We start from the raw sequence: 20,556 nt of genomic DNA, 5'->3' as shown, positions 1-20,556 counted from the left end.
TTCCTTCCTTCCTTCCTTCCTTCCTTCCTTCCTTCCTTCCTTCCTTCCTTCCTTCCTTTCTCTCTCCCTCTCTTTCTTTCTTTCTTCTTTCTTTTTTTCCTTCCTTCTTTTGAGACAGTCTCGCTCTGTCGACCAGGTTGGAGTGCAATGGTGCAGTCTTGGCTCACTGCAACCTCCGCCTCCCAGGTTCACGCGATTCTCCTGCTTCAGCCTCCCGAGTAGCTGGGATTACAGGCACGCACCACCACACCCAGCTTCACTGTGTTAGCCAGGCTGGTCTTGGACTCCTGACCTCGTGATCCATCCACCTCAGACCGGCCTCCTCTTTCTTCCTTTTTTTTGAGAAAAGTTCTTGCCCTACCCCTGAGGCTGGAGTGCAGGGTGTAGTCACAGCTCACTGCAGTGTCAAACTCTTGGGCTCAAGAGACCCTTCCGGCCCAGCCTCCTGAGTAGTTGTGACTGGAGGTGTGAGCCACCGCTCCTGGCCGATACTTTTTCCTTTTTGGGTAATTTTCAGCAAAGACCAGGTTTTGGGCCTTTGTGAGTTATGTTCTGGACTTCCAATCTTCTCCAGCTAGAAGAGCCTTCATTAAAAAATATCTTTTAGCACATCAGAAAAATAAACATTTCTTTCAGAATGAATTATTTGGAAGTACCTGGGGGTTGGGTGCAGTGGCTCAGGCCTGTAATCTTGAGTTTGACTCCTCCCGGGGCTCTGGGAGTTGAGGTGAATGGTTCGCTTGAGTCCCAAGTTCCAGAGCAGCCTGGGCAACAGAGTGAGACCCCATCTCAACCAAAAATTAAATCTAAGAAGTACCTGGGGGTCTTCTAGTCAAGTCAACCCACTGTGTTGCGTGGACTGGCAACATGGTTTTGTGAATATGATTCGAATCCTTCTGGAAGCGCAAGTGTGAGGGTATTTCGCGGGCTCACTGGGTTCCACTTTCTTTCCAGTGTATCCCCTCGGCAATTGTGAGCTTCACTGTCTCCAGGAGGAACGCCAACGTGGTGAGTCCAGCCCACGCCCGGCCTCTGCCGGGAAGAAAGCCGGCGGGGCCGACAGACAGGGTACCCACGTGTGCCTGTGTGTGTGCGCGTGCACGCACGGCCGACGGTGGAGCTCCTGCCCTGCCCAGCCTTTGCCGCACGGAGAGGAGACAGGGCTGAGCACTCCGGGTTCCCCACCACTGTGGCCCAACCATTATGATTTTTAGTTAATGGCCTGAAGTGTGGTTTTCGGTTGCTTTTCTTTCTTTCTTTATTCAAAGAAGGAAAACCCCTCCTGCCTTGTTTTCCAGATTCCCAACTTTCAGATATTGTTTGTTTCCACATTTGCTGTGACCACGACGTGTTTAATTTGGTTTGGATGCAAACTAGTCCTGAACCCATCCGCAATAAACGTGAGTTCACGTGAGCTTCCTGCTGACCTGACACGCACAGCTCCACACCCCAATCCATGGTGTCAGTAAATATCGCTTGTTGAGTTGGAAATAGGTGGCAAATGTTATTCATAGCTCTTGAGTCTGACAAATGTTGAGAATTTTATTTATGCTTCTAAAAAAAAGAATCGTCTTTACTGAGCCTTGTGATTCTGCTGGTAAACAATGTCTTTTGCAATGGTCCTTAAAAATTGACGGTAACATAGTGCCACGTTTCATCCAATCTGTGATGCAGATTGTAAGACAGTTGCTTCATGTATCTCTAAATAAAAATGGGAAAATGCGGGAGGAGGTTTAGGGAGCCAAGATCGCACCAATGCACTCCAGCCTGGAAGACAGAGCAAGACGCTGTCTCAAAAACAAACAAACAAACAAAAAATAAAAAAAGAGAGAAAATGTCATTTAAATTATGATGCCAAAAGAGAAAAATCTTGGCTGGGCGCAGTGGCTCACACCTATAATCTCAGCACTTTGGGACGCCAAAGTGGGCAGATCACCTGAGGTCAGGATTTTGAGACCAGCCTGACCAACGTGGAGAAACCTCGTCTCTACTAAAAATACAAAATTAGCTGGTCGTGGTGGTATATGCCTGTCATCCCAGCTACTTGGGAGGCCGAGGCAGGAGAATTGCTTGAACCCGGGAGGCAGAGGTTGCAGTCAGTCAATATCACAGCATTGTACTCCAGCCTGGGCAACAAGAGCGAAACTCCGTCTCAAAAAAAAAAAAAATGTCAGACAGCTATATTGACTTTTTAAAATGTGTGGTTCTATGACTATTAACACACGTGTAAATTCACGTCACTACCAGTAGAGTCAGGGCCCACAGTGACTTCATTACCCTACAAAAAACTCTGTTTTCAGTGTTTGATGATCATGCATGAAGCTGCTATAAACATTCCTGTGCAGGCTTTTGTGGGAACAAGGGACGTTTAGCTTGGGATCCGTAGACCACAGCCCAAGGCCAAATCCAGCCCTGGCCTGTTTATGTACAGCCTTTGAACTCAGAGTAGTTTTAAAAACCAAAAGACCCAAAAAACCCATGTGAGACAGAGACAGCGTGTGGCCCAGAGCACCTCCCAGCCGGCCCCGGACAGGAAACGTGGGGCCCGCGGTGGCCGAGAGCCCTGCGCAGCCTGGCTGTGACGTGGTCCTGTGCACGCCGAGGTGAGGTCGCATGAGCTAGGCGGCCGGGTGCTGAAGCGTGTCCCCTCCCCAGATCAACTTCAACCTCATCCTGCTGCTCCTGCTGGAGCTGCTCATGGCGGCCACGGTGATCATCTCCGCACGGTCCAGCGAGGAGTACTGCAAGAAGAAGAAGGTGGGTGCAGCTTCTGACCCTGAAGGGCAGGGGATGCAGTGGCATCGTCCCAGCATGTGCCAGTTGCGTCCCCACCTGCGGGGTGGTCTCAGCATCACCCTCGGAGGGCTGATCTGAGCTGCTCCGAGGCGGTCCCATGAGACCCTGCTCTTCTGGGTCTGAGAGACCAGGGCCAGGAAGGGGTCTGGAGCAGGGTGAGGGGTTGGTGGTCACTGGACGCAGGGAGGTGAGGACGGATGCTGCCCCCTCCCCCTCCCCGTCCCCCTAAACCTGACTCGGTCAGGTGCTTGTCCTGAGGGGTATCACCAGGAGACACCACATCTGCTAAAAATACCTGTCAACGGGGATTGTGCAAATACCTATGAACGCATTTCCATATGCAAGGACAATGTGTGTGAGTGTTTCCTAGAGCCCAAAGGTCCACGGGTGACTCCGAGGTGGTCTTGTGTCTACACCGCAGGCTGAGCTGGCCCATGGCCCCTGGCGGCCGGATGCCAGCAGCAGTGCCAAGTCCCCATGCCTGTGCGCCGCGGGTGACGGTTATGTGTCTTCCTAGGTCTCCATGGCTGACAGCACCAACATTTTGGAAGAAGTGCCGTTTCCCGCTCGGGTCCTCAAATCTTACTCAGTAAGAAAAACTTCCGTTTTCTTTCTCTTCCTTCTTACTTTGTTGGGAGTGGCTGAGGCCAGATTAAACGTTACAGTTCTATTCCGAGATGGCTGAGTTGGCTGCGTAGACCGTGCACAACCACATGAGCCTCATCTGCGGAGACTCTAGTCTTTTGTTAGTATCGTTAGTAACTACGTACCTTATCATGAAAGGTGCTGATGTTCCGCAATATTTAGGGGGGAGTTTGTGATCGCTGTAGGTGTGTCCATATTGCTGTCCCCGAGGAATTCTTTTTGTTTTTTGAGATGGAGTCTCACTCCGTCAGCTGGGCTGGGGTGCAGCAGCGCGATCTCGGCTCACTGCCCCCTCCGCCTCCTGGGTTCAAGCGATTCCCTGCCTCAGTCTCTCAAGTAGCTAGAATTACAGGTGCCCACCACCACACCTGGCTAATTTTTGTGTTTTTAGTACAGATGGGGTTTCACCGTGTTGGCCAGGCTGGTCTTGAACTCCTGACCTCAAGTGATCCACCCACCCAGACCTTCCAAAGTGCTGGGATCACAGGTGTGAACCGCCAGGCCCGGCCTCTTTCTCCTTCTTCCTTTCAACTTTCCTTGCTTTGTACTTTGGCACAGTTCTCACAAACAGCCCGTAACTGTATTTTGTTCTTTCTTATGTCACTCCCTCTCCCTAGCCTTTTGAATGTAGCCCATTTCCTTTGAGAGTTGTTACTGATAACTGTGTATTTATTTTCACCACCTCTTTAGTTTTCTGTTTTCCCTATGCCTTCCCCTCCGCCCCCACTTCCCCGTCTTCTTTTGAATTGCTTGAGGCTCTGTCCTTCCTTCAGCAGTTGTCCTTCGTCTTGTAACACGCTCCTTGATAAACGCGTCACACGGTGTCTGTCCCACTTGCTCCCACCTTGGCCTTGTTGTCTAGCCTGTGAGATTTAGTGACATTTCGATTTTTTCCTCCAACAATGGGATGGCCCCCTGTGTGCTTGACTTGCTCCGTGTTCGTTTCCCAGCGCCCCTGCCTCCTCTTATTTAGCATCTCATCCTCCCTTGGGGTCCATTTCCGTTCTGCTGCTGCTGCTTCTTTTTTTTGAGATACAGTCTTGCTCTGTCACCCAGGGTGGAGTGCAGTGGTGTGATCTCAGCTCACTGCAACCTCCACCTCCCAGGATTACAGGCGTGTCTCCCGAGTTCAAGTGATTGTCCTGTCTCAGCCTCCCAAGTAGCTGGGATGACAGGCATGTGTCACCACACTGGGCTAATTTTTGTATGTTTAGTAGAGGCAGGGTTTCACCTTATTGGCCAGGCTGGTCTCAAACTCCTGAGCTCTTGATCTGTCCACCTCAGCTTCCCAAAGTGTTGAGATTACAGGCGTGAGCTGCCATGCCTGGCTAGGAATTCAACTTTATTTGTTCATCTGGAGTTTTGTGCCTTCCGGATGTGAGGCCTGTATTTTTAGGGACTGCCCAGGTCGCCTCTGGCCCCCACGCACCTGCTGGCTGGGCCCCCTCATTCCCAGGTCCCCTCTGGCCCCCACACACCTGCTGGCCAGGCCTCCTCATGCCTGGCTTTCCTGCCGGTCACAGCTCTGTGTCTGAGTCTCACAGCTATTTTTCATGGGAGCAGGTTTTTGGGCATTTGTTTCTTTCCAAGCCCTACCTGGGTCTGGCGGTGCTGGTTGCAGCCCTGATGGTGCAGGGCGGATGAGCCCACAGCCAGGGCTTAGGCCAGGAGGGTTCTTGGCTTCCTCCAGGAAAGAATTCAGGGGTGAGCTGGTGGTGACAGACGGCAGCTTGTATTGCAGTGGCAACAGAGGTGCTGCTCCTGGCAGAGCAGGGTTCCTCCATGGGCAGTGCGCCCACATGGGCAGGGATCCCTGATGGGCAGGGCTTCCCCAAGGGCAGGGGTTCCCCACAGGTAGGGCTTCCCCAAGGGCAGGGGTTCCCCACAGGTGGGGCTCCCCCACGGGCGGGGCTCCTCCACAGACAGAGCTCCTCCACGGGCGGGGCTCCTCCACGGGCAGAGCTCTTCCACGGGCAGGGCTCCCCTATGGGCAGTGTGCCCCGAGCAGCAGCTCAGAGACGACACTGCCTCCTATTTATACGCACTTGTAAGTATGTGCTAATTAAGGGACAGATTATGCAGAAATTTCTGGAAGAGGAGTGGTAACATCCAGGTGGGTGGATGGTCGCCACGGAAAGGGGTGGTGATTTCCAATGTGGCACATGGCACTGGTGGCGTGTCCTGTGGGAAGCTGCCCCTGCCCAGCCCTGTTTTCCTGAGCCTGCACATGGTCCAGTGTCTCACTGTGGGGACAGGGAAGGGGGTCTGAGGGTCTTGTTTTTCTGCCCTCACCACTGTCAGGTCAATACCCTAAGTTTCTGTAGACAAAAGCAGCTGTGGGGTAAACACCCCTTCGACTGTTTTACTCCGGGAAGCATGGGACGTGAAAAGCTGCAGCTGAGGGCAGAAGTGGGCTGGGCCAGGTGAGGCTGGGGGTCCATCCAGGTGGGCTCCTCCACCGTTAGATCCGGAGCCAGCCCACCGCACCCTGCTCCTGCGGTCTGTGTCTGCAGGGTCTGGGTCTGCGTTCTGGGGATCTGGGGGCATCTCCACTTCCTCTGGGCGGCCCCAGTGAACCGATGCTGCCCGTCCCGTCCAGGTGGTCGAGGTGATCGCAGGCGTCTCTGCTGTCCTCGGGGGGATCATTGCTCTGAACGTGGACGACTCGGTCTCCGGCCCACACCTCTCGGTGACATTCTTTTGGATCCTAGTGGCGGTGAGTACGGCCTCTGGCTGGCCCGCCACTGCTCTGGGCCATGCCATTCAGATCCCACGTGGCTGGGCCCTGAGCTCAGTCTTGGTGCACTCAGACAAGGAGGCACCGAGGAGGGTCCTCACCGGCCCCAGTCCAGAAGAACTGGGGAGTTAAGGATTAGAGGAGTCGAAGTATTAACTGCTTTTATATCAGTTTGTATGATTATTTTATATTATTTTTCCTGAAAAACCAATTATTTTTATTATTCTAATTTTTGTAACATGTGAATAGGGGCCATAAATGTTTATTATTGTTTTAATTTTCTTTTCTTTTCTTTGAAATGGAGTCTTGCTCTGTCGACCAGGCCTGAATGCAGTGTTGTGATCTCGGCTCACTGCAACCTCCGCCTCCCGGCTTCATGCAATTCTCCTGCCTCAGCCTCCTGAGTAGCTGGGACTACAGGCGCACACCACCACACCTGGCTAATTTTTTTTTCTTGTATTTTTAGTAGAGACGGGGTTTAACCATGTTGGCCAGGCTGGTCTTGAACTCTTAACCTTGTGATCCACCCTCCTCAGCTTCCCAAAGTGCTGGGATTATAGGCGTGAGCCACCACGCCCAACCTATTCTACATAATCTTCCAATATATAATGCATTTATATTACAGCATGTGTTTTATGCAATGCAGCATGTTTCTATTATTGCTTTACATTAAATGTTACCATAGCAGATGTGTCACATGTCACCTGGCACATGCTGCATGTACAATACATGGGCACTGTTTTATTTATTTTATTGTGTGTATTTATTTATTTATTTTGAGATGGAATCTCACTCTGTTGCCCAGGCTGGAGTGAAGTGGCGTGATCTCACCTCACTACAACCTCTGCCCCCCAGGTTCAAGCAATTCTCCTGCCTCAGACTCCTAAGTAGCTGGGATTACAGGCATGGACCACCATGCCCTGCTAATTTTTTTGTATATTTAGTAGAGACAGTGTTTTGCCTTGTTGGTCAGGCTGGTCTTGAACTCCTGACCTCAAGCGATCTGCCCGCTTCAGCCTCCCAAAGTGCTGGGGTTACAGGTGTGTTCCCTCAGAACAATGAGTCTACAGCAAGCCCTCCATACCCCAGATCCCCTCCGGCCTGTGTCACACCCCAGAGCCACCGCCCACCTGCTTCCAGACACAGACCCTGTGCAGTCCTCGGCAACTTGCTGAGTAGTGGCCTGCACACTGGTGTTGACGGCCAGCCCCTGGTTTGTCCCGTGCCAAGTGGGCTTCCACATTTTGCCCCTTTCTCTTATATACATGAGTGGGCATGGTGAGCACGCGGCTTCAGCTACGGGCTCCTCCCAGGCAGTAGGGGGCTCTTCCTGAAGCTGCCGAGAAGGCCCACACCTGCCTGGGAGCCGTATGGCTGGGGTGGACACATCTCATTGGCAGCAGCTGTGGCTCAGCTCCCTGTGGGGGCGAGTGGGCTCAGAGCAATGTCCCCTGGGCACCAGTGCCCAACCTAGTGAACCACAGAGGACTCAGAGCGGGAAAGAGACCCAGGCAGGGCCTAGCTGGGATGGAGCCACATCCCCAGAAGGGGCAGGACCAGGGCTGGCTACTGAGACAGAGAACTCACGTGAGTGCCCACCCAGGCAGGTCTGTTACAGAGAGAATGATGCCTGCCGGTGTGCACATCAAACCCTGGGCTCTGAAATGCAGGAATTACACCCAATCCCGGGTTCTGAAACGCAGGGGTTACATCCTGAAGCTGAGGAAGGACAGAGACCAAATGCCTCCGAAAAGTTGAGAATGAAGGCACTCGCCCTGTGCCCTTCCCTGTCCCTGCAGTCAGCCCTCACCACATGGCCCCTCCCGTCCTGCAGACCCATCCTGCTCCAGGGGCCACTCTGCTCTCTCCACCCCATGCCCATCAGGTGCTGCTTGGAGCCCGTCTCTGTCCTGCTCTGCCTCTCACTGGAGCTCCTGGCTGATGCAGCTCCCACCTTCAGGGGGATGAAGAGCATGGAGAGGATCCGTCCTCCCTCCGCACTTCCCTCTGCCCACATTGTGTAGAACTAAAGCAGGCTCCTCACAATAAGTGCGAAAAGGGCATTTCTTGCTTATAAAAAGCAAGAGGTACCCATTCAACAGAGGAACCAGGAAGGGGCAGTCCACACCCTGGGGCACTGCAGAGTCTCCTCCATGGCTCCCCAGGGCTCATAGTGAAGAAATCCTATCCCACATGAGGCCTGACTGCAGCTGATGGGCTGCACTCCCCAGAAGTGTCCAGGTAATGGAGGTGACAGAGGCTAAGGGACTCCAGGATTAACAGAGACCTACAGGGAGACTCTGAGCGCGATGGCTGACTGATTCCTGGATCAGGAACAAACAAACAAATAGCTACAGAAAGAACACAGTCAGGTCTGGGCATGGTGGCTCAAGCCTGTAATCCCAGCACTTTGGGAGGCCGAGGCAGGCGGATCACCTGAGGTCAGGAGTTCGAGACCAGCCTGGCCAACAAGGTGAAACCCTGTTTCTATTAAAAATACAAAAATTAGCTGGGAGTGGTGGCAGACACCTGTAATCCCAGCTACTCGTGAGGCTTGAACCTAGGAGGTAGAGGTTGCAGTGAGCCAAGATTGCGCCACTGCACACCAGCCTGGATGATGAGCAAGACTCCATCTCAAAAAAAATAAAATAAAATAAAGAATGAAAAGTAAAAGAACATGATGAGGACAATCGGAAGAATCTGGGCATGGATGGTATCAGACCCATGTGCAGTCTCTCGGGCGTGGTGCTGCTTTGGGCGTGTGCCCGAGTTCAGCCAGCACACTCAGGTGTTCAGGTGTCAGGCAGTCTGGGAGGGCTGGAGAGAGCACAGATGTGAGTGTCAAGGATTGGTGACTTTGGGGCCCTCAGACACCTACTGCACTGCTCTTGCAGCTTTTTTAGAGGCTTAAATTTTTAAACCAATGGTTGAGGAACAAAGAGCACACAAAACCTCTGAGAGGCCACCCCTGCTTCCCTGTGGACCCATCCCTGCCCCAGCTGTGCCCTTGGGGACCGACCCCCCGAGCTCTGCACCAGCCAGGCAGCCTAGATGGAGAGGTAACTTGTGGGAGAGCACATGCTTGGAATTTGACTTCTTGGACTATTTCCTCCAAAATCTTTCCTTTTTCTTTTCTTTTAGTGCTTTCCAAGTGCCATTGCCAGTCATGTGACAGCAGAGTGTCCTAGCAAGTGTCTGGTAGGTGAAGTCCTAACCCGAGTGCCAGAGACCCACTGAGTGGGGCCAGGGCCTGGCCCAGCCCTCCCTTGGGGCCATGCAACCAGGCTCCAGCCTGAGACCGAAGTGACCTAGCTGTGCAGGACCTGTGGGCTGAGGAGGGCAGGGGCTGTAGGGGACATAGGCTGCCACCTCCAGCCCAGGGGGGACTGTTCCCAGGGACAGGCCAATGTGAGCAAGGCAGTGTAGACACTGGGAGCGGTCTCTGTGCCCAAGCCACAGAGGGAGACCGGTGCCTGAGCGTCATCTGTGCCTACTCAGGCTGGCCCATTGTTAATGACTGCTGCCAAAATGTGGGGCCTGAGTGCTCTGCAAGGTTACTGCTGCACTTGGCATGAGTGAAGGCTATTTCTGAGACTTGATGGGTCGAACAGAAAAGTTTGGGATGTGTTAAAAGGACAGACCTTAGAGCAGTGAAGGAGGTGACCCATGCGGAAGGGCTACTTTTTCAAGAGTGGAGAATTGTAGGTAAAAGTTTTTTGTTTCTTGGTTTTGTTTGAGATAGAGTCTTGCTCTGATGCCCAGGCTGGAGTGCAGTGATGGGATCTTGGCTCATTGCAACCTCCGCTTCCCAGGTTCAAGCGATTCTCTTGCCTCAGCCTCCCAAGTAGCTGGGACTACAGGCATGCACCACCACGCCTGGCTAGTTTTTGTATTTTTAGTAGAGATGGAGTTTCACCATGTTGGCTAGGCTGGTCTTGAACTCCTGACCTCAGGTGATCCACCTGCCTTGGCCTCCCCAGGTGGTTGGATTACAGGCATAAGCCACTGCGCCTGGATGGTAAATATTTTAAAACTCGTGGCATTTTGCTTTGAATGAAAAGGCAGGCCGGATGCAGTGGCTCACGCCTGTAATCTCAGCTACTTGGGAGGCTGAGGCAGGAGAATTGCTTGAACCCGGGAGGCAGAGGTTGCAGTAAGCCAAGATCGTGCCATTACACTCCAGCCTGGACAACAAGAGCGAAATTCCGTCTCAAATAAAAGAAAGAGAAAAGAAAGAAGAAAAGGCAGAGGCTTCAGAGAGAGCCACGCAGGGAATCAGCTTGGAACTAAGCCAGGAAGTGCCCGGCCACGCCCCCCTCAGCCCTGGCCACGCCTCATGCCCTGGGCTCCCAGGCTCCTGGCCACGCCCCTGTCCTGGGCTCCCACGCTCAGGCCACGCCCCCCCAGCCCTGTCCACTCCCGCCTGTCCTGGGCTCCCAGGCTCCGGCCACGCCCCACTGAGTCCTGGCCACACCCCCTGTGCGCTCCTTTTCCAGGTGGAGGTGCTGATTGCCATAAGCAGCCTCACATCTCCGCTGCTGTTCACAGCCTCCGGATATCTGTCGTTCAGCGTCATGAGAATCGTGGAGATGTTTAAAGATTACCCGCCAGCCATAAAAGTGAGTTGTATTTTATTTCAGAGCCCTCTACACATGCGGTGCCCTGGCCTGGCCCTTGCTGGCTTTGCGAAGGACTCCGGGAGCGACAGCTTCAGGGGCAGCTCCGGGCGGGGCCTCCTCTGCTGTTCCCCGGTAGTGGAGATGTCGTTCCTGCCGCCAGCCTGGCCCCACGGCCTCTGGGCCTCGATTCTGCCCTGGATCTGAGGCCACCGCCTGCTTCACAGGGACCTGGGACCCTCTATGTCCCCTGAGCTCATTTTAGAACCTGTCTTGAGTTTATGAGACACACTTTTTGGATTTGCATCAAAACTGCATTGAGTTCATGGGTGAATTTAAGGAGAATTCAAAGTCCCATGACTTCGAGCTGGCCCAGTATGAACTTATCTCCAGCAGGACTTAGAAGGCTCAGGCGTATGTAGCTAGATGTATTTCTTAGATACCTGGTGTTTTTTTCCCCCCCAATATAAGTGGTATTGCCACCCAAATCGTTAGGAGACCGGTACTCAAGCAGTTTCTCAGGTCAACATGTGTGTCCTGATGGGGGATGGAATCACTGCCTGATTGATGGATGGATGGACTCACTGCCTGACGGATGGATGGAGTCACTGCCTCAGGGATGGATAGAGTCACTGCCTGTGTGTCCATTTCTGGAAGTATCTGAAAGTGTTAGTCTTTGACAGAGGAGGCTTCACTTTTTTTTTTTTTTTTTTTTTTTTTGAGACCGAGGCTCGCTCTGTCGTCCAGCCTGGAGTGCAGTGGCACTATCTTGGCTCACTGCAATCTCCACCTGCAACCTCTGCCTGCCATTTCAAGTGATTCTCCTGCCTCAGCCTTCTGAGTAGCTGGGACTACGGGTGCACCCCACCACACCCGGCTAATTTTTTGTAATTTTAGTAGAGATAGGGTTTCACCATGTTAGCCAGGATGGTCTCGATCTCCTGACCTCGTGATCCACCTGCATCGGCCTCCCAAAGTGCCTTCACTCTTAAGAACTTCAGCATTTCTAAAGAACAGCCTCCTACACATCCACAATGCCACTGTCACACCTAAGTGGGCTGAAATGATTTCAGGGTATCTCTTCACGTCCAGTATACATTCAGTTTCCGTAAAGTGACGCATCCTCAGAAGATGCTTCCGTGCAGAGGTTTCAGGGCAGGGTGCCGTGGATACTGTGCCTTGGCTCCAGTGTCCCTTCCGTCTCTTCCATCCAGATGGTGCCCACTGTCCCTGTGACACTGACTCTTTGCAGTCCAGGCTCACTGTCGGGCAGGTGGTCCTACCTGTGGCCCTGTTCCCGCCCTGTAGCAGCTGCGAGTGCCCCGGGGAGCTCAGGTCCCTCCGCAGGTGTAAGGGGTTCTTGGCCTCAGGCCCCGGCACTGCACAGACCCTTGTTTTTACCACCTGTGTGCCCTGTGGGCTAGCATGGATGGCGCAGCCTTGCCTGAACTGTTTGTTTCACATGGCGGGTGACGAGAAGGTTGTATGGGATCTCCCATTCCTCCTTGGCGTGCAGGCTGGCTCACTGCAGAGACAGCAGCCCTCCTTTCCTCTGAGCAGCCGGAGGACTCGTGGGGTTCTCATGATTTTTAGTGTTGCAACTGTCACTCTTGATGCTCAGGTTGACCCAGATATGGGTAGAGGTAGCCTCTTCCAGTGTGGCGTCTTCCTGTTACGGCCACTACGTTCCCTGGCTGACTGAAGATGGCACAGGCCTGCCACGTCCTGCGCTCGCCCCAGAACGGCTCTGGCCCTTTGGCTGGGAAAGGCATGTGGGTCAAGATCTGGGACTCCATGTCTTCCGTCCTTCCATGGTGCCACTGCTTCATGGTTCCTTTCGTGGACACAGCTGGGAAATACATGTATTTTCAAGGATCATGCATTTATATTGTTATTTCCAATTCAAATTTAACATTTAGGCTTTTTTCTTTCTTTTTCTCTTTTTTTTGAGATGGAGTCTCACTCTGCCTCCCCGGCTGGAGTGCAGTGGTGCAATCTCTGCTGGCTGAAACCTCCGCCTCCCGGGTTCAAGCGATTCCCTTGCCTCAGCCTCCTAAGTAGCTGAGATTACAGGCATGTGCCACCACACTTGGCTAATTATTTTTTTGTATTTTTAGTAGAGATAGGGTGTTGCCATGTTGGCCAGGCTGGTTTCCAACTCCTGACCTCGTGATCTGCCCACCTCGGCCTCCCACAGTGCTGGAATTACAGGCGTGAGCCACCGCACCCAGCCTAATTTTTGTATTTTTAGTAGAGACAGGGTTTCACCATGTTGGTCAGGCTGGTCGCGGACTCCTGACCTTGTGACCTGCCTGCCTCGGCCTCCCAGTGCTGGGGTTACAGGCATGGCCCCCCTGCCCGGCCCGGGTTTTTTCTTGACTACTCTTATGTTTGCTTCCCCCGCCACACATACTCTAAATTTTTTGTTTCCTGTGACATGTAATATATCTGCTACTTCATTTTATCTTACAATATGCATGTAACTGTTCACGATTACGAAGACAAGATTACCACCCCAGGCCATCTCCTGAGTGGGCCCGAGGGCTCCCTTTCACCTTCAGCGTGTGTTCTGCTCGGAGGGGGTGGCCACATGCTGGCTGAGTAGACCCCTTTTTGTGTGGGGTTGTCCTGTGGATCTGATGTTCAGTTATGTTTAATGGTCTCTGGTTGTATTCTGCTTTAGGGCTTGGTGCTTTTTTTCTTTTTAAAATGGCATTTTTTGAATATATAAAATATGTGGTTCAAAAGCGAAACTATATCAAAGCTGTGCCCAGAGAAGCTGTGGTCTCGCCCCTGACCGACCTGCTCCCTTTGTAGGCAACCATACAATTATTTTCTTTCCTTTCTTACAAAATAGCTTGCACGCTGTAATCACTATGCTGTACCTCACTTTTTTTTTTTTTTAAAGACAGTCCCACTCTGTCACCCAGGCTGGAGTGCAGTGACAGAATCTTGGCTCACTGCAACCTCTGCCTCCTGGGTTCAATTAATTCTCCTGCCTCAGCCTCCGGAGCAGCTTGGATTACAGGTGTGCGCCACCATGCCCGGCTAATTTTTGTATTTTTAGTAGAGACAGGGCCTCACTATGTTGGCCAGGCCGGTCTCGAACTCCTGACTTGAAGTGATCCGCCTTCCTCAGCCTCCCAGAGTGCTGGGATTACAGGTGTGAGTCACTGTGCCCAACCATGTACCTTGCTTTGTAATTACTTATTTACTTATTGTATTTTTCAGAGACAGTGTCTCCCTCTGTCGCCCAGGCTGGTGTTAAATTCCTGGGCTCAAGCGATCTGCCCACCTTGGTCTCCCAAAGTTCAGGGATGAGAGGCTCCTGTCACTGTGGCCAGCCCCTTGCTTGTTTTTCTAAAGTTAATAATTTATCCTGGCATTTCCTTGATACCCAAGGAGATCAGAGCTCTTCCGAATCCCTTCATTGCTCTTGCACATAGGTAGCCCAGTCACCCAGCCAGGCCCTAGTGATGGAAACTGAGTTATTTCCCACCGTCTGCTACTTAAATGGCTCCTCTGTGAACAACCTGCAGGCAGCTTCCTTTTGAATCTGTGCAGTGAATCTTTAGGATATCCGGCTGGGAGAGAGACTGCCGGGCAGAGGGTAGGTGCGGCTATAAGGCTGTTAAATCCCAATGAACTCCTCAATGGAGGCCTTCCACCTTCCCTCCTGCCAATGGCATGAGGGTGCTCACTTCTCCACAGCCCCCCCGAGGGTGTGATGCCGAGGGTTGGTGACAGAGGTGGGAGCACATCTGTCTCCATGTGGGTGATGACGAGGGCCTCTTAGAAAGCACGAAGGCATCTGCATTGCTTTCTCAGTGGACTCTGCACATGTCTTCTGCCCATTTTCCGCTAACCCTGGTGCCTGGGAGACCAGCTCCATTTGTGATCGAGGACACAGACGGTGGTCTCAGCCTGGCAGCTGTTTCTCATTCTGCTTGTTGTGATTTTTGTTATGTGAAAGTTTTTTGAAAATATAGTTAAATTGGTATTTTCCTTAATGGCTCTGGACTTTTTTTTTTTAAGACTGAGGAAAGCATGGTCTTTGCAACAGATGATGTCTCAAGAACTAAAGAGCAAAGGCCACATGGGGCCCATGCCTCTGCCATCCTCCAGGGTAAACTCCGGTTGGAAACACAAGTACCAGACTTTCTAATAATGACTTAAAATCCAGGCCAGGAGCAGTGGGTCATGCCTGTAATCCCAGCACTTTGAGAGGCCGAAGCAGGTGGCTCACCTCAGGTCAGGAGTTCGAGACCAGCCTGGCCAACATGGTGAAACTCCATCTCCACTAAAAATGCAAAAATTAGCTGGGCGTGGTGGTGCATGCCTGTAATTCCAGCTACTGGGGAGGCTGAGGCAGGAGAATCGCTTGAACCCGGGAGGTGGAGCTTGCAATGAGCAGAGATCATGCCACTGCACTCCAGCCTGGGCAACAAGAGCAAAACTCCATCCCCCAAAAACAGTTTTATATTAACTTGAGAAGAGCTGTTCATTCTGTTTGTCTTATTTTTCCTAGCAGTGATTCCAGATAGATGTTTGGCTCTTTTGTGTGTTAGCATTTGTTCTTCCTGGGCCAACACAGGAAAGCTATCCATGGGTCACAGAGGGTTTTGGGTGCTCTGTGGTCGCTCTCTGACCCCTCCATCCTCTTCCCTGCTGAGCTCGCCTGGCTGCCTCCTGCCCCTTCCTTCCCAGCAGCTGGGGCTCAGGGGTAAAGCTGTTGGGGCCTGTGTCCCCATCCCCCCGGGACCGCTGCCCCCTCTCTCCTCTGCTCAGGGTCCTGCTGACCTGGAACGGGAAGCCACAGCGCTTTGCCTCCTGAAGACAGTCTTGCTGGCTCTGGGACTGAGCCTTGCAGTGTTGGGGCAGGAGGGGTGGAGTGACTTGACCATCAGCAGCCAGAACTGTCCATAGGTCATTTGCATTCCTGTCTGTCGAACCCAAGCCAATGGAATGTAAAGCAGAATCAATCTCATTAATTGGGCTAGAATGATTATTATCAGGTTGTTGAAATAACAATGGTTTGAGTTACTGGGCTCCGATTCTGGCTCGGCTCTGTGTGAAGGCCTCGTCTCCTGGGCCAGAGGGTGGCCAGGCCGCCTGCTCATGCCTCCGCCTGCCTGCAGCCTTCCTACGACGTGCTCCTGCTGCTGCTGCTGCTGGTGCTTCTGCTGCAGGCCGGCCTCAACACGGGCACCGCCATCCAGTGTGTGCTCTTCAAGGTCAGCACAAGGCTGCAGGGCGCGTCCTGGGACACCCCGAGCTGCCCACAGGAACGCCTGGCTGGGGAGGTGAGTGGCCTGTGGTGGGGGTGCACGGCGGGGGGTGGGGTTGCAGAGTGACCCACAGGAGCGCCCAGCCGGAGAGGTGAGTGGCCTGCAGGGTTGGGGGGCTCTGGGGAGGTGAGTGGACAGGAGCACCTGCCGGGGAGGTGAGTGGCCTGTGGCGGGGTACCTATCCTGGTGAGGGCCACACAGCATGACCTTCGAAGACTCATCATGCCACTTTGTATTTTTAAAAACAGCCCAGAAAAACCCTGAAGAAATGTCTGTTTTTTTCCTTTGAGACGGAGTCTCGCTCTGTGCGGTGGCACGATTTTGGCTCACTGCAACCTCTGCCTCCAAGTTCAAGTGATTCTCCTGCCTCAGCCTCCCAAGTAGCTGGGATTACAGGCGTGTGCCGCCATGTCTGGCTAATTTTTGTGTTTTCAGTAGAAAGAGGGTTTTGCCATGTTGGTCAGGTTGGTCTCGAACTCCTGACCTCAGGTGGTCTGCCAACCTCGGCCTCCCACAGCGCTGGGATTACTGGTGTGAGCCACCTCGCTGGGCCATAAAATGCCTTTTAGAAAGACAAACAAACGCCAAGCCTAGGTAAACCCAGACCCATCCCTGGGAAATGTCCCGGACCTAATGCTTTCAGATTTGCTTAGAGACACAGAGAGGACTTTGTGGGGACTCCCACAGGTCACTGAAGCTTCCTGGCCTCTGGTGGGGATGCCGGTTCTGTAGGGAAGGCAGTGCCCACCCAGCCTGGCATGTGGGGCTCCGTAAAGCTGGGGTGTCAACAGCTTCTGGCTGTCACCACCTGAACGCTGTTCCCCTGGGCCCTGCCTACTGTCCCGCTACCCCCGGGTCCTGATGCCCCCACACCGGAAAGGCAGAGGCTCAGCGTCTTCTCCCTGAGCTACGGGGCCTGGCGGTGCTCTCCCGGGCAAACCTGCCCACAGACCCTCAGGTACAGTGACCTCGAGGACTGCCAGCTTGCTGCCCAAGCACCCGGACAGCCACTCAGTGGGCTCTGGATCCTGGCCCACTTCCAGGCCACCCTGGGTGGACCGGCCACTGCTCCTGCCCCACACACCCTGCCCTCCTGTGCTCGGCACACCACCAGCCTCAGAGCCTCGGTGCAGAGCTTCCAATGCCTGCTAAGTCCCGGAGGATGCCCTCGGACGCCCTCTTGCCCTTGGCTCATTCCTCAGCCGACCCTTCGCCCCCACCCTTCACCCTCCACACTGCTGTTCCCTTCACCTACCTCCTTGGTGCAGCTGCTTTGCTGTCATTTTTCCTGGCTGTGGTCAGTCTCCTCGCTGGCATGGCAGTCCCTGGGCCTGAAATGAGACTCGTCTGGGTTTCTTTCCTAACCAGCAAGGCCCAGAGTTGGACAAATGAGGTGCTCCCCCCAGATCCCAGAACTGCTGGTCCCAGGGGCTCAGGGTGGGTATCTGTGGCTCAGGGTGAGCGGCAGGGGCTCAGGGTGAGTGTCTGGGGCTCAGGGTAGGCAGCAGGGGCTCAGGTTGAGTATCTGTGGCTCAGGGTGGGTGGCAGGGGCTCAGGGTGAGTGTCTGGGGCTCAGGATAGGCAGCAGGGGATCAGGGTGGGCGGCTGGGGCTCAGGGTGGGTGGCAGGGGCTCAGGGTGAGTGTCTGGGGCTCAGGGTAGGTGGCTGAGGCTGGCACTGTCCTCCTTGTGCCTGGGGGCATCTGGTCACCTCTGCCTCTAGTGTCTTCTTCCTCGGCCATCAGGCACATGCCCACCCTTGGGCAGCCTCCCAGCCCCTCAGAGCCAGGGCAAGGGTCCGATGAAGGGCCGCACTACCCCAGGCTCCATAGAGACCACGTGTGCGGGACACAGGCGTTTCCTGGGCAGTGAGGGAGTAAAGGCCTTTATCTCTTTACCTAGAGACCCTGGGGTTATTTCCGCTCCTTCCTTCATATTCAAAAAAAACTTCTGGGCCGGGCGAGGTGGCTCAAGCCTGTAATCCCAGCACTTCGGGAGGCCGAGGCGGGTGGATCACCAGGTCAAGAGATCGAGACCATCCTGGTCAACATGGTGAAACCCTGTCTCTACTAAAAATACAAAAAATCAGCTGGGCATGGTGGTGCGTGCCTGTAATCCCAGCTACTCAGGAGGCTGAGGCAGGAGAATTGCCTGAACCCAGGAGGCGGAGGTTGCGGTGAGCCGAGATCGCGCCATTGCACTCCAGCCTGGGTAACATCAGCGAAACTCCGTCTCTCAAAAAAAAAAAAAAAAACAACTTCTGAAGAGAATGCTCGCTGCTGCTCCCTGCTGTGGCTGAGGGGCGTGTCCGCCTTCCTGCTGCACAGGTGGCCCTTGTGAAGTAACGCCTCTCCTGTCTCTGTCTTGCAGCAGGTGTCCAGGAGCCCCCTGAAGGAGTTTGACAAGGAGAAGGCCTGGAGAGCCGTCGTGGTGCAAATGGCCCAGTGACCCCCAGACGGGGAACTGGGCAGCAGCGCCCAGCCTGGCCCCGAGCGCAGAAATGCAGAGCCCCTAATCGCCCTGAGCTGCTGCCTCTAACACCTCCCTTTCCCTTGTGCAAGGGCAGACCAGGCTGCAGGTGGGGTTTTCAATTCCTAGGGTAGTTTAATTGTAAAATAGGCCAACGTTGGCTATTCTGTGCCTCAGATCAGTCGGATCCAAACGGCTCCCATGTCCTAATAGCAGGAGCGTGGCCGCAGCTTCCCAGGCCGAGGAAGAGCCCTGGTTCAGCCTCTGAGAGCCCCCCTGAGCAGACCCCAGCCCGGCTCTCTTGTAGCTTGGGCTGGAGTGGACTCTCCGACCGTGGTCTCCGAGTCTCCTGCCCACTCTGACCCAGCTTCCTCCCTCCACTCTTGGTCTATCCCAGGTGCTCAGTCAGCCCGGTGGGACCTTACCCACTTCCCTTTGAGGTGCACCTGCCCCAGGCTCAGCCTGCCCAGCAGCGCTTCCTGGACAGTGGGAGCAAGGCTGGGCGCTGCTGTCCTGGCTGGAGAGCCTCGGGGGCCGCTCCTCCAGAGCCCAGGGCCAAGTGACACAGGCTGCCTCCACTCTCCCAGGTGAAATCCACACCGGCTTACCCGCCCTCTCTTCCCACTTAGACCCAGTCATGCCGGGATCCGCCTCCACACTGGCTGGCCTTGTCCCAGGTGCATTCATGCCCAGCTTGGAGTGCCACGTGACCGCTGCTGTGAGAGGCAGTGTTCTTGGGGGTGCCGACGAGTCTAAGGCTTTGTAATCAGGTTGGAGAGTGTCTCCCTGGCCCCAGTGACAGGGGACGCTGAGCCCCTCCCTCCTGTGTTTGCTCCCGTTACTCAAAATGCAGGACAGACCAGGCCGGAGCCTAGGAACCCTCCCAGGTTCGCCCGGCCCTCTACCTCCTAGCAGGTGCTTGGTATTCATCTTCACTGATAAGGCCCAGGGCAGTGGTCTTCTCCAGCTCTGCTGTTCTGGGGTCTTAGGGTACAGCCCAGGTGGTCACTGCTAACCTGCCAGGCTTCGGGGACCGCTGGGTGTGAGAATAGCACTGACTTTGAGTAGCGCCAGGGCCAGGAGTGGGTTTCCTTCCCGTCTCCTCATCCCCCTGTGGGCGCCTGCGTCCTCCCAGCTGACCCGGCAGTAGATCCTCAGTGAGTTGGGGCAGCTGTGAAACTGGCAGTGCTGCTGGTTGGTAATTACTTTCCAGCAGGTGTTTTCCTTCACAAGGTCGCACATCACAGGGGTTTGTTTCTTCCCTTCTGGTCTGAGAGGAGAGCAGCATCAAGAAGACGTGAACATTTCCTCTTTACTGCCGCGGGTTATACTGACGGGTCCCCCATGGGCTGCTGGGAAGGCCTGGAGATGCATTCTGCGGCCCGGGAGATGCAGCTGGACGGGGCAGCCTGTAGACCCTCCCGGGGCTCTCACTGCTGAACAGGTGACTCTGGCTGCCGAGGTACCTTCATGGTGTTCGTGACAAGTGGGATCATTATTTTCAACCAATCGAGGGGAATGCAGGCCAGATGCCTCCCCAGCTGCTCGGAGAGGAGGCACGCCAGGCCCTCTCTGCTGACTTGGGCCCGGAAGGACAGAGTCAGGGGCCGGCAAACACCTTGGCCACGCCCCAAACAAGCATCACGGTGGGAGAGGAGAGGCCGCTGTCACGGGCACCCGATGCAGACCCTACCCCATCTGCAGGACACCCCTGCCTCTGTCAGCTCTGAGGCCAGGGGCCAGGTGGGGTCTGCTCCTGGGAATGGGGTGGGAGCCACAGGGACAGCACCGGGCGGGCTGTTGGGGGCAGACCAGAGAGTTTCAGAACCAGAATGAGGCACCTGGGGAGTTTTTACTGGCTCCACTTTCTTATCTTAGAGAGCTTAACAAATCCAGACAGATGGGTTTAAGAGAACTGTCTCTTTCAGCCTACATTTTTGTTTAATACGCTTGAGCAATAAACGCTGACTTGTAGACGTGGCTGTGGCTCTTCAATGTTGGGTCTT

The 20,556-nt window shown here is 54.2% G+C and overlaps 1 protein-coding gene across 5 annotated transcripts in view; it reads left to right on the top strand.

The window, feature by feature from the left end:
- MLC1 (modulator of VRAC current 1) overlaps positions 1-20,530 on the top strand; it is a 25,283-nt gene extending 4,753 nt beyond the window's left edge. For 4 of the 5 annotated variants that reach the window (XM_032266305.1, XM_032266302.1, XM_032266303.1 and 1 more), the window contains exons 4-12: positions 955-1,008; positions 1,299-1,400; positions 2,656-2,757; positions 3,314-3,385; positions 6,041-6,157; positions 9,320-9,376; positions 10,675-10,797; positions 15,933-16,097; positions 18,452-20,530. In XM_032266305.1, the coding sequence (XP_032122196.1) occupies positions 955-1,008; positions 1,299-1,400; positions 2,656-2,757; positions 3,314-3,385; positions 6,041-6,157; positions 9,320-9,376; positions 10,675-10,797; positions 15,933-16,097; positions 18,452-18,529 (870 nt within the window). In that variant the 3' untranslated portion in view covers positions 18,530-20,530. The remainder of the gene's footprint in view (positions 1-954; positions 1,009-1,298; positions 1,401-2,655; positions 2,758-3,313; positions 3,386-6,040; positions 6,158-9,319; positions 9,377-10,674; positions 10,798-15,932; positions 16,098-18,451) is intronic. The other variant, XM_032266306.1, reaches the window with a different exon arrangement.
- Positions 20,531-20,556: the final 26 nt, after the last annotated feature.

The sequence above is a fragment of the Sapajus apella genome, unplaced genomic scaffold, assembly GCF_009761245.1.
Source record: "Sapajus apella isolate SASKATOON/1434 unplaced genomic scaffold, GSC_monkey_1.0 scaffold156, whole genome shotgun sequence".
NCBI classification, from domain to species: Eukaryota; Metazoa; Chordata; class Mammalia; order Primates; family Cebidae; genus Sapajus; species Sapajus apella.
The sequence above is the reverse complement of the archived record's forward strand: the minus strand, read 5'-3'. Positions and strand labels throughout refer to the sequence as shown.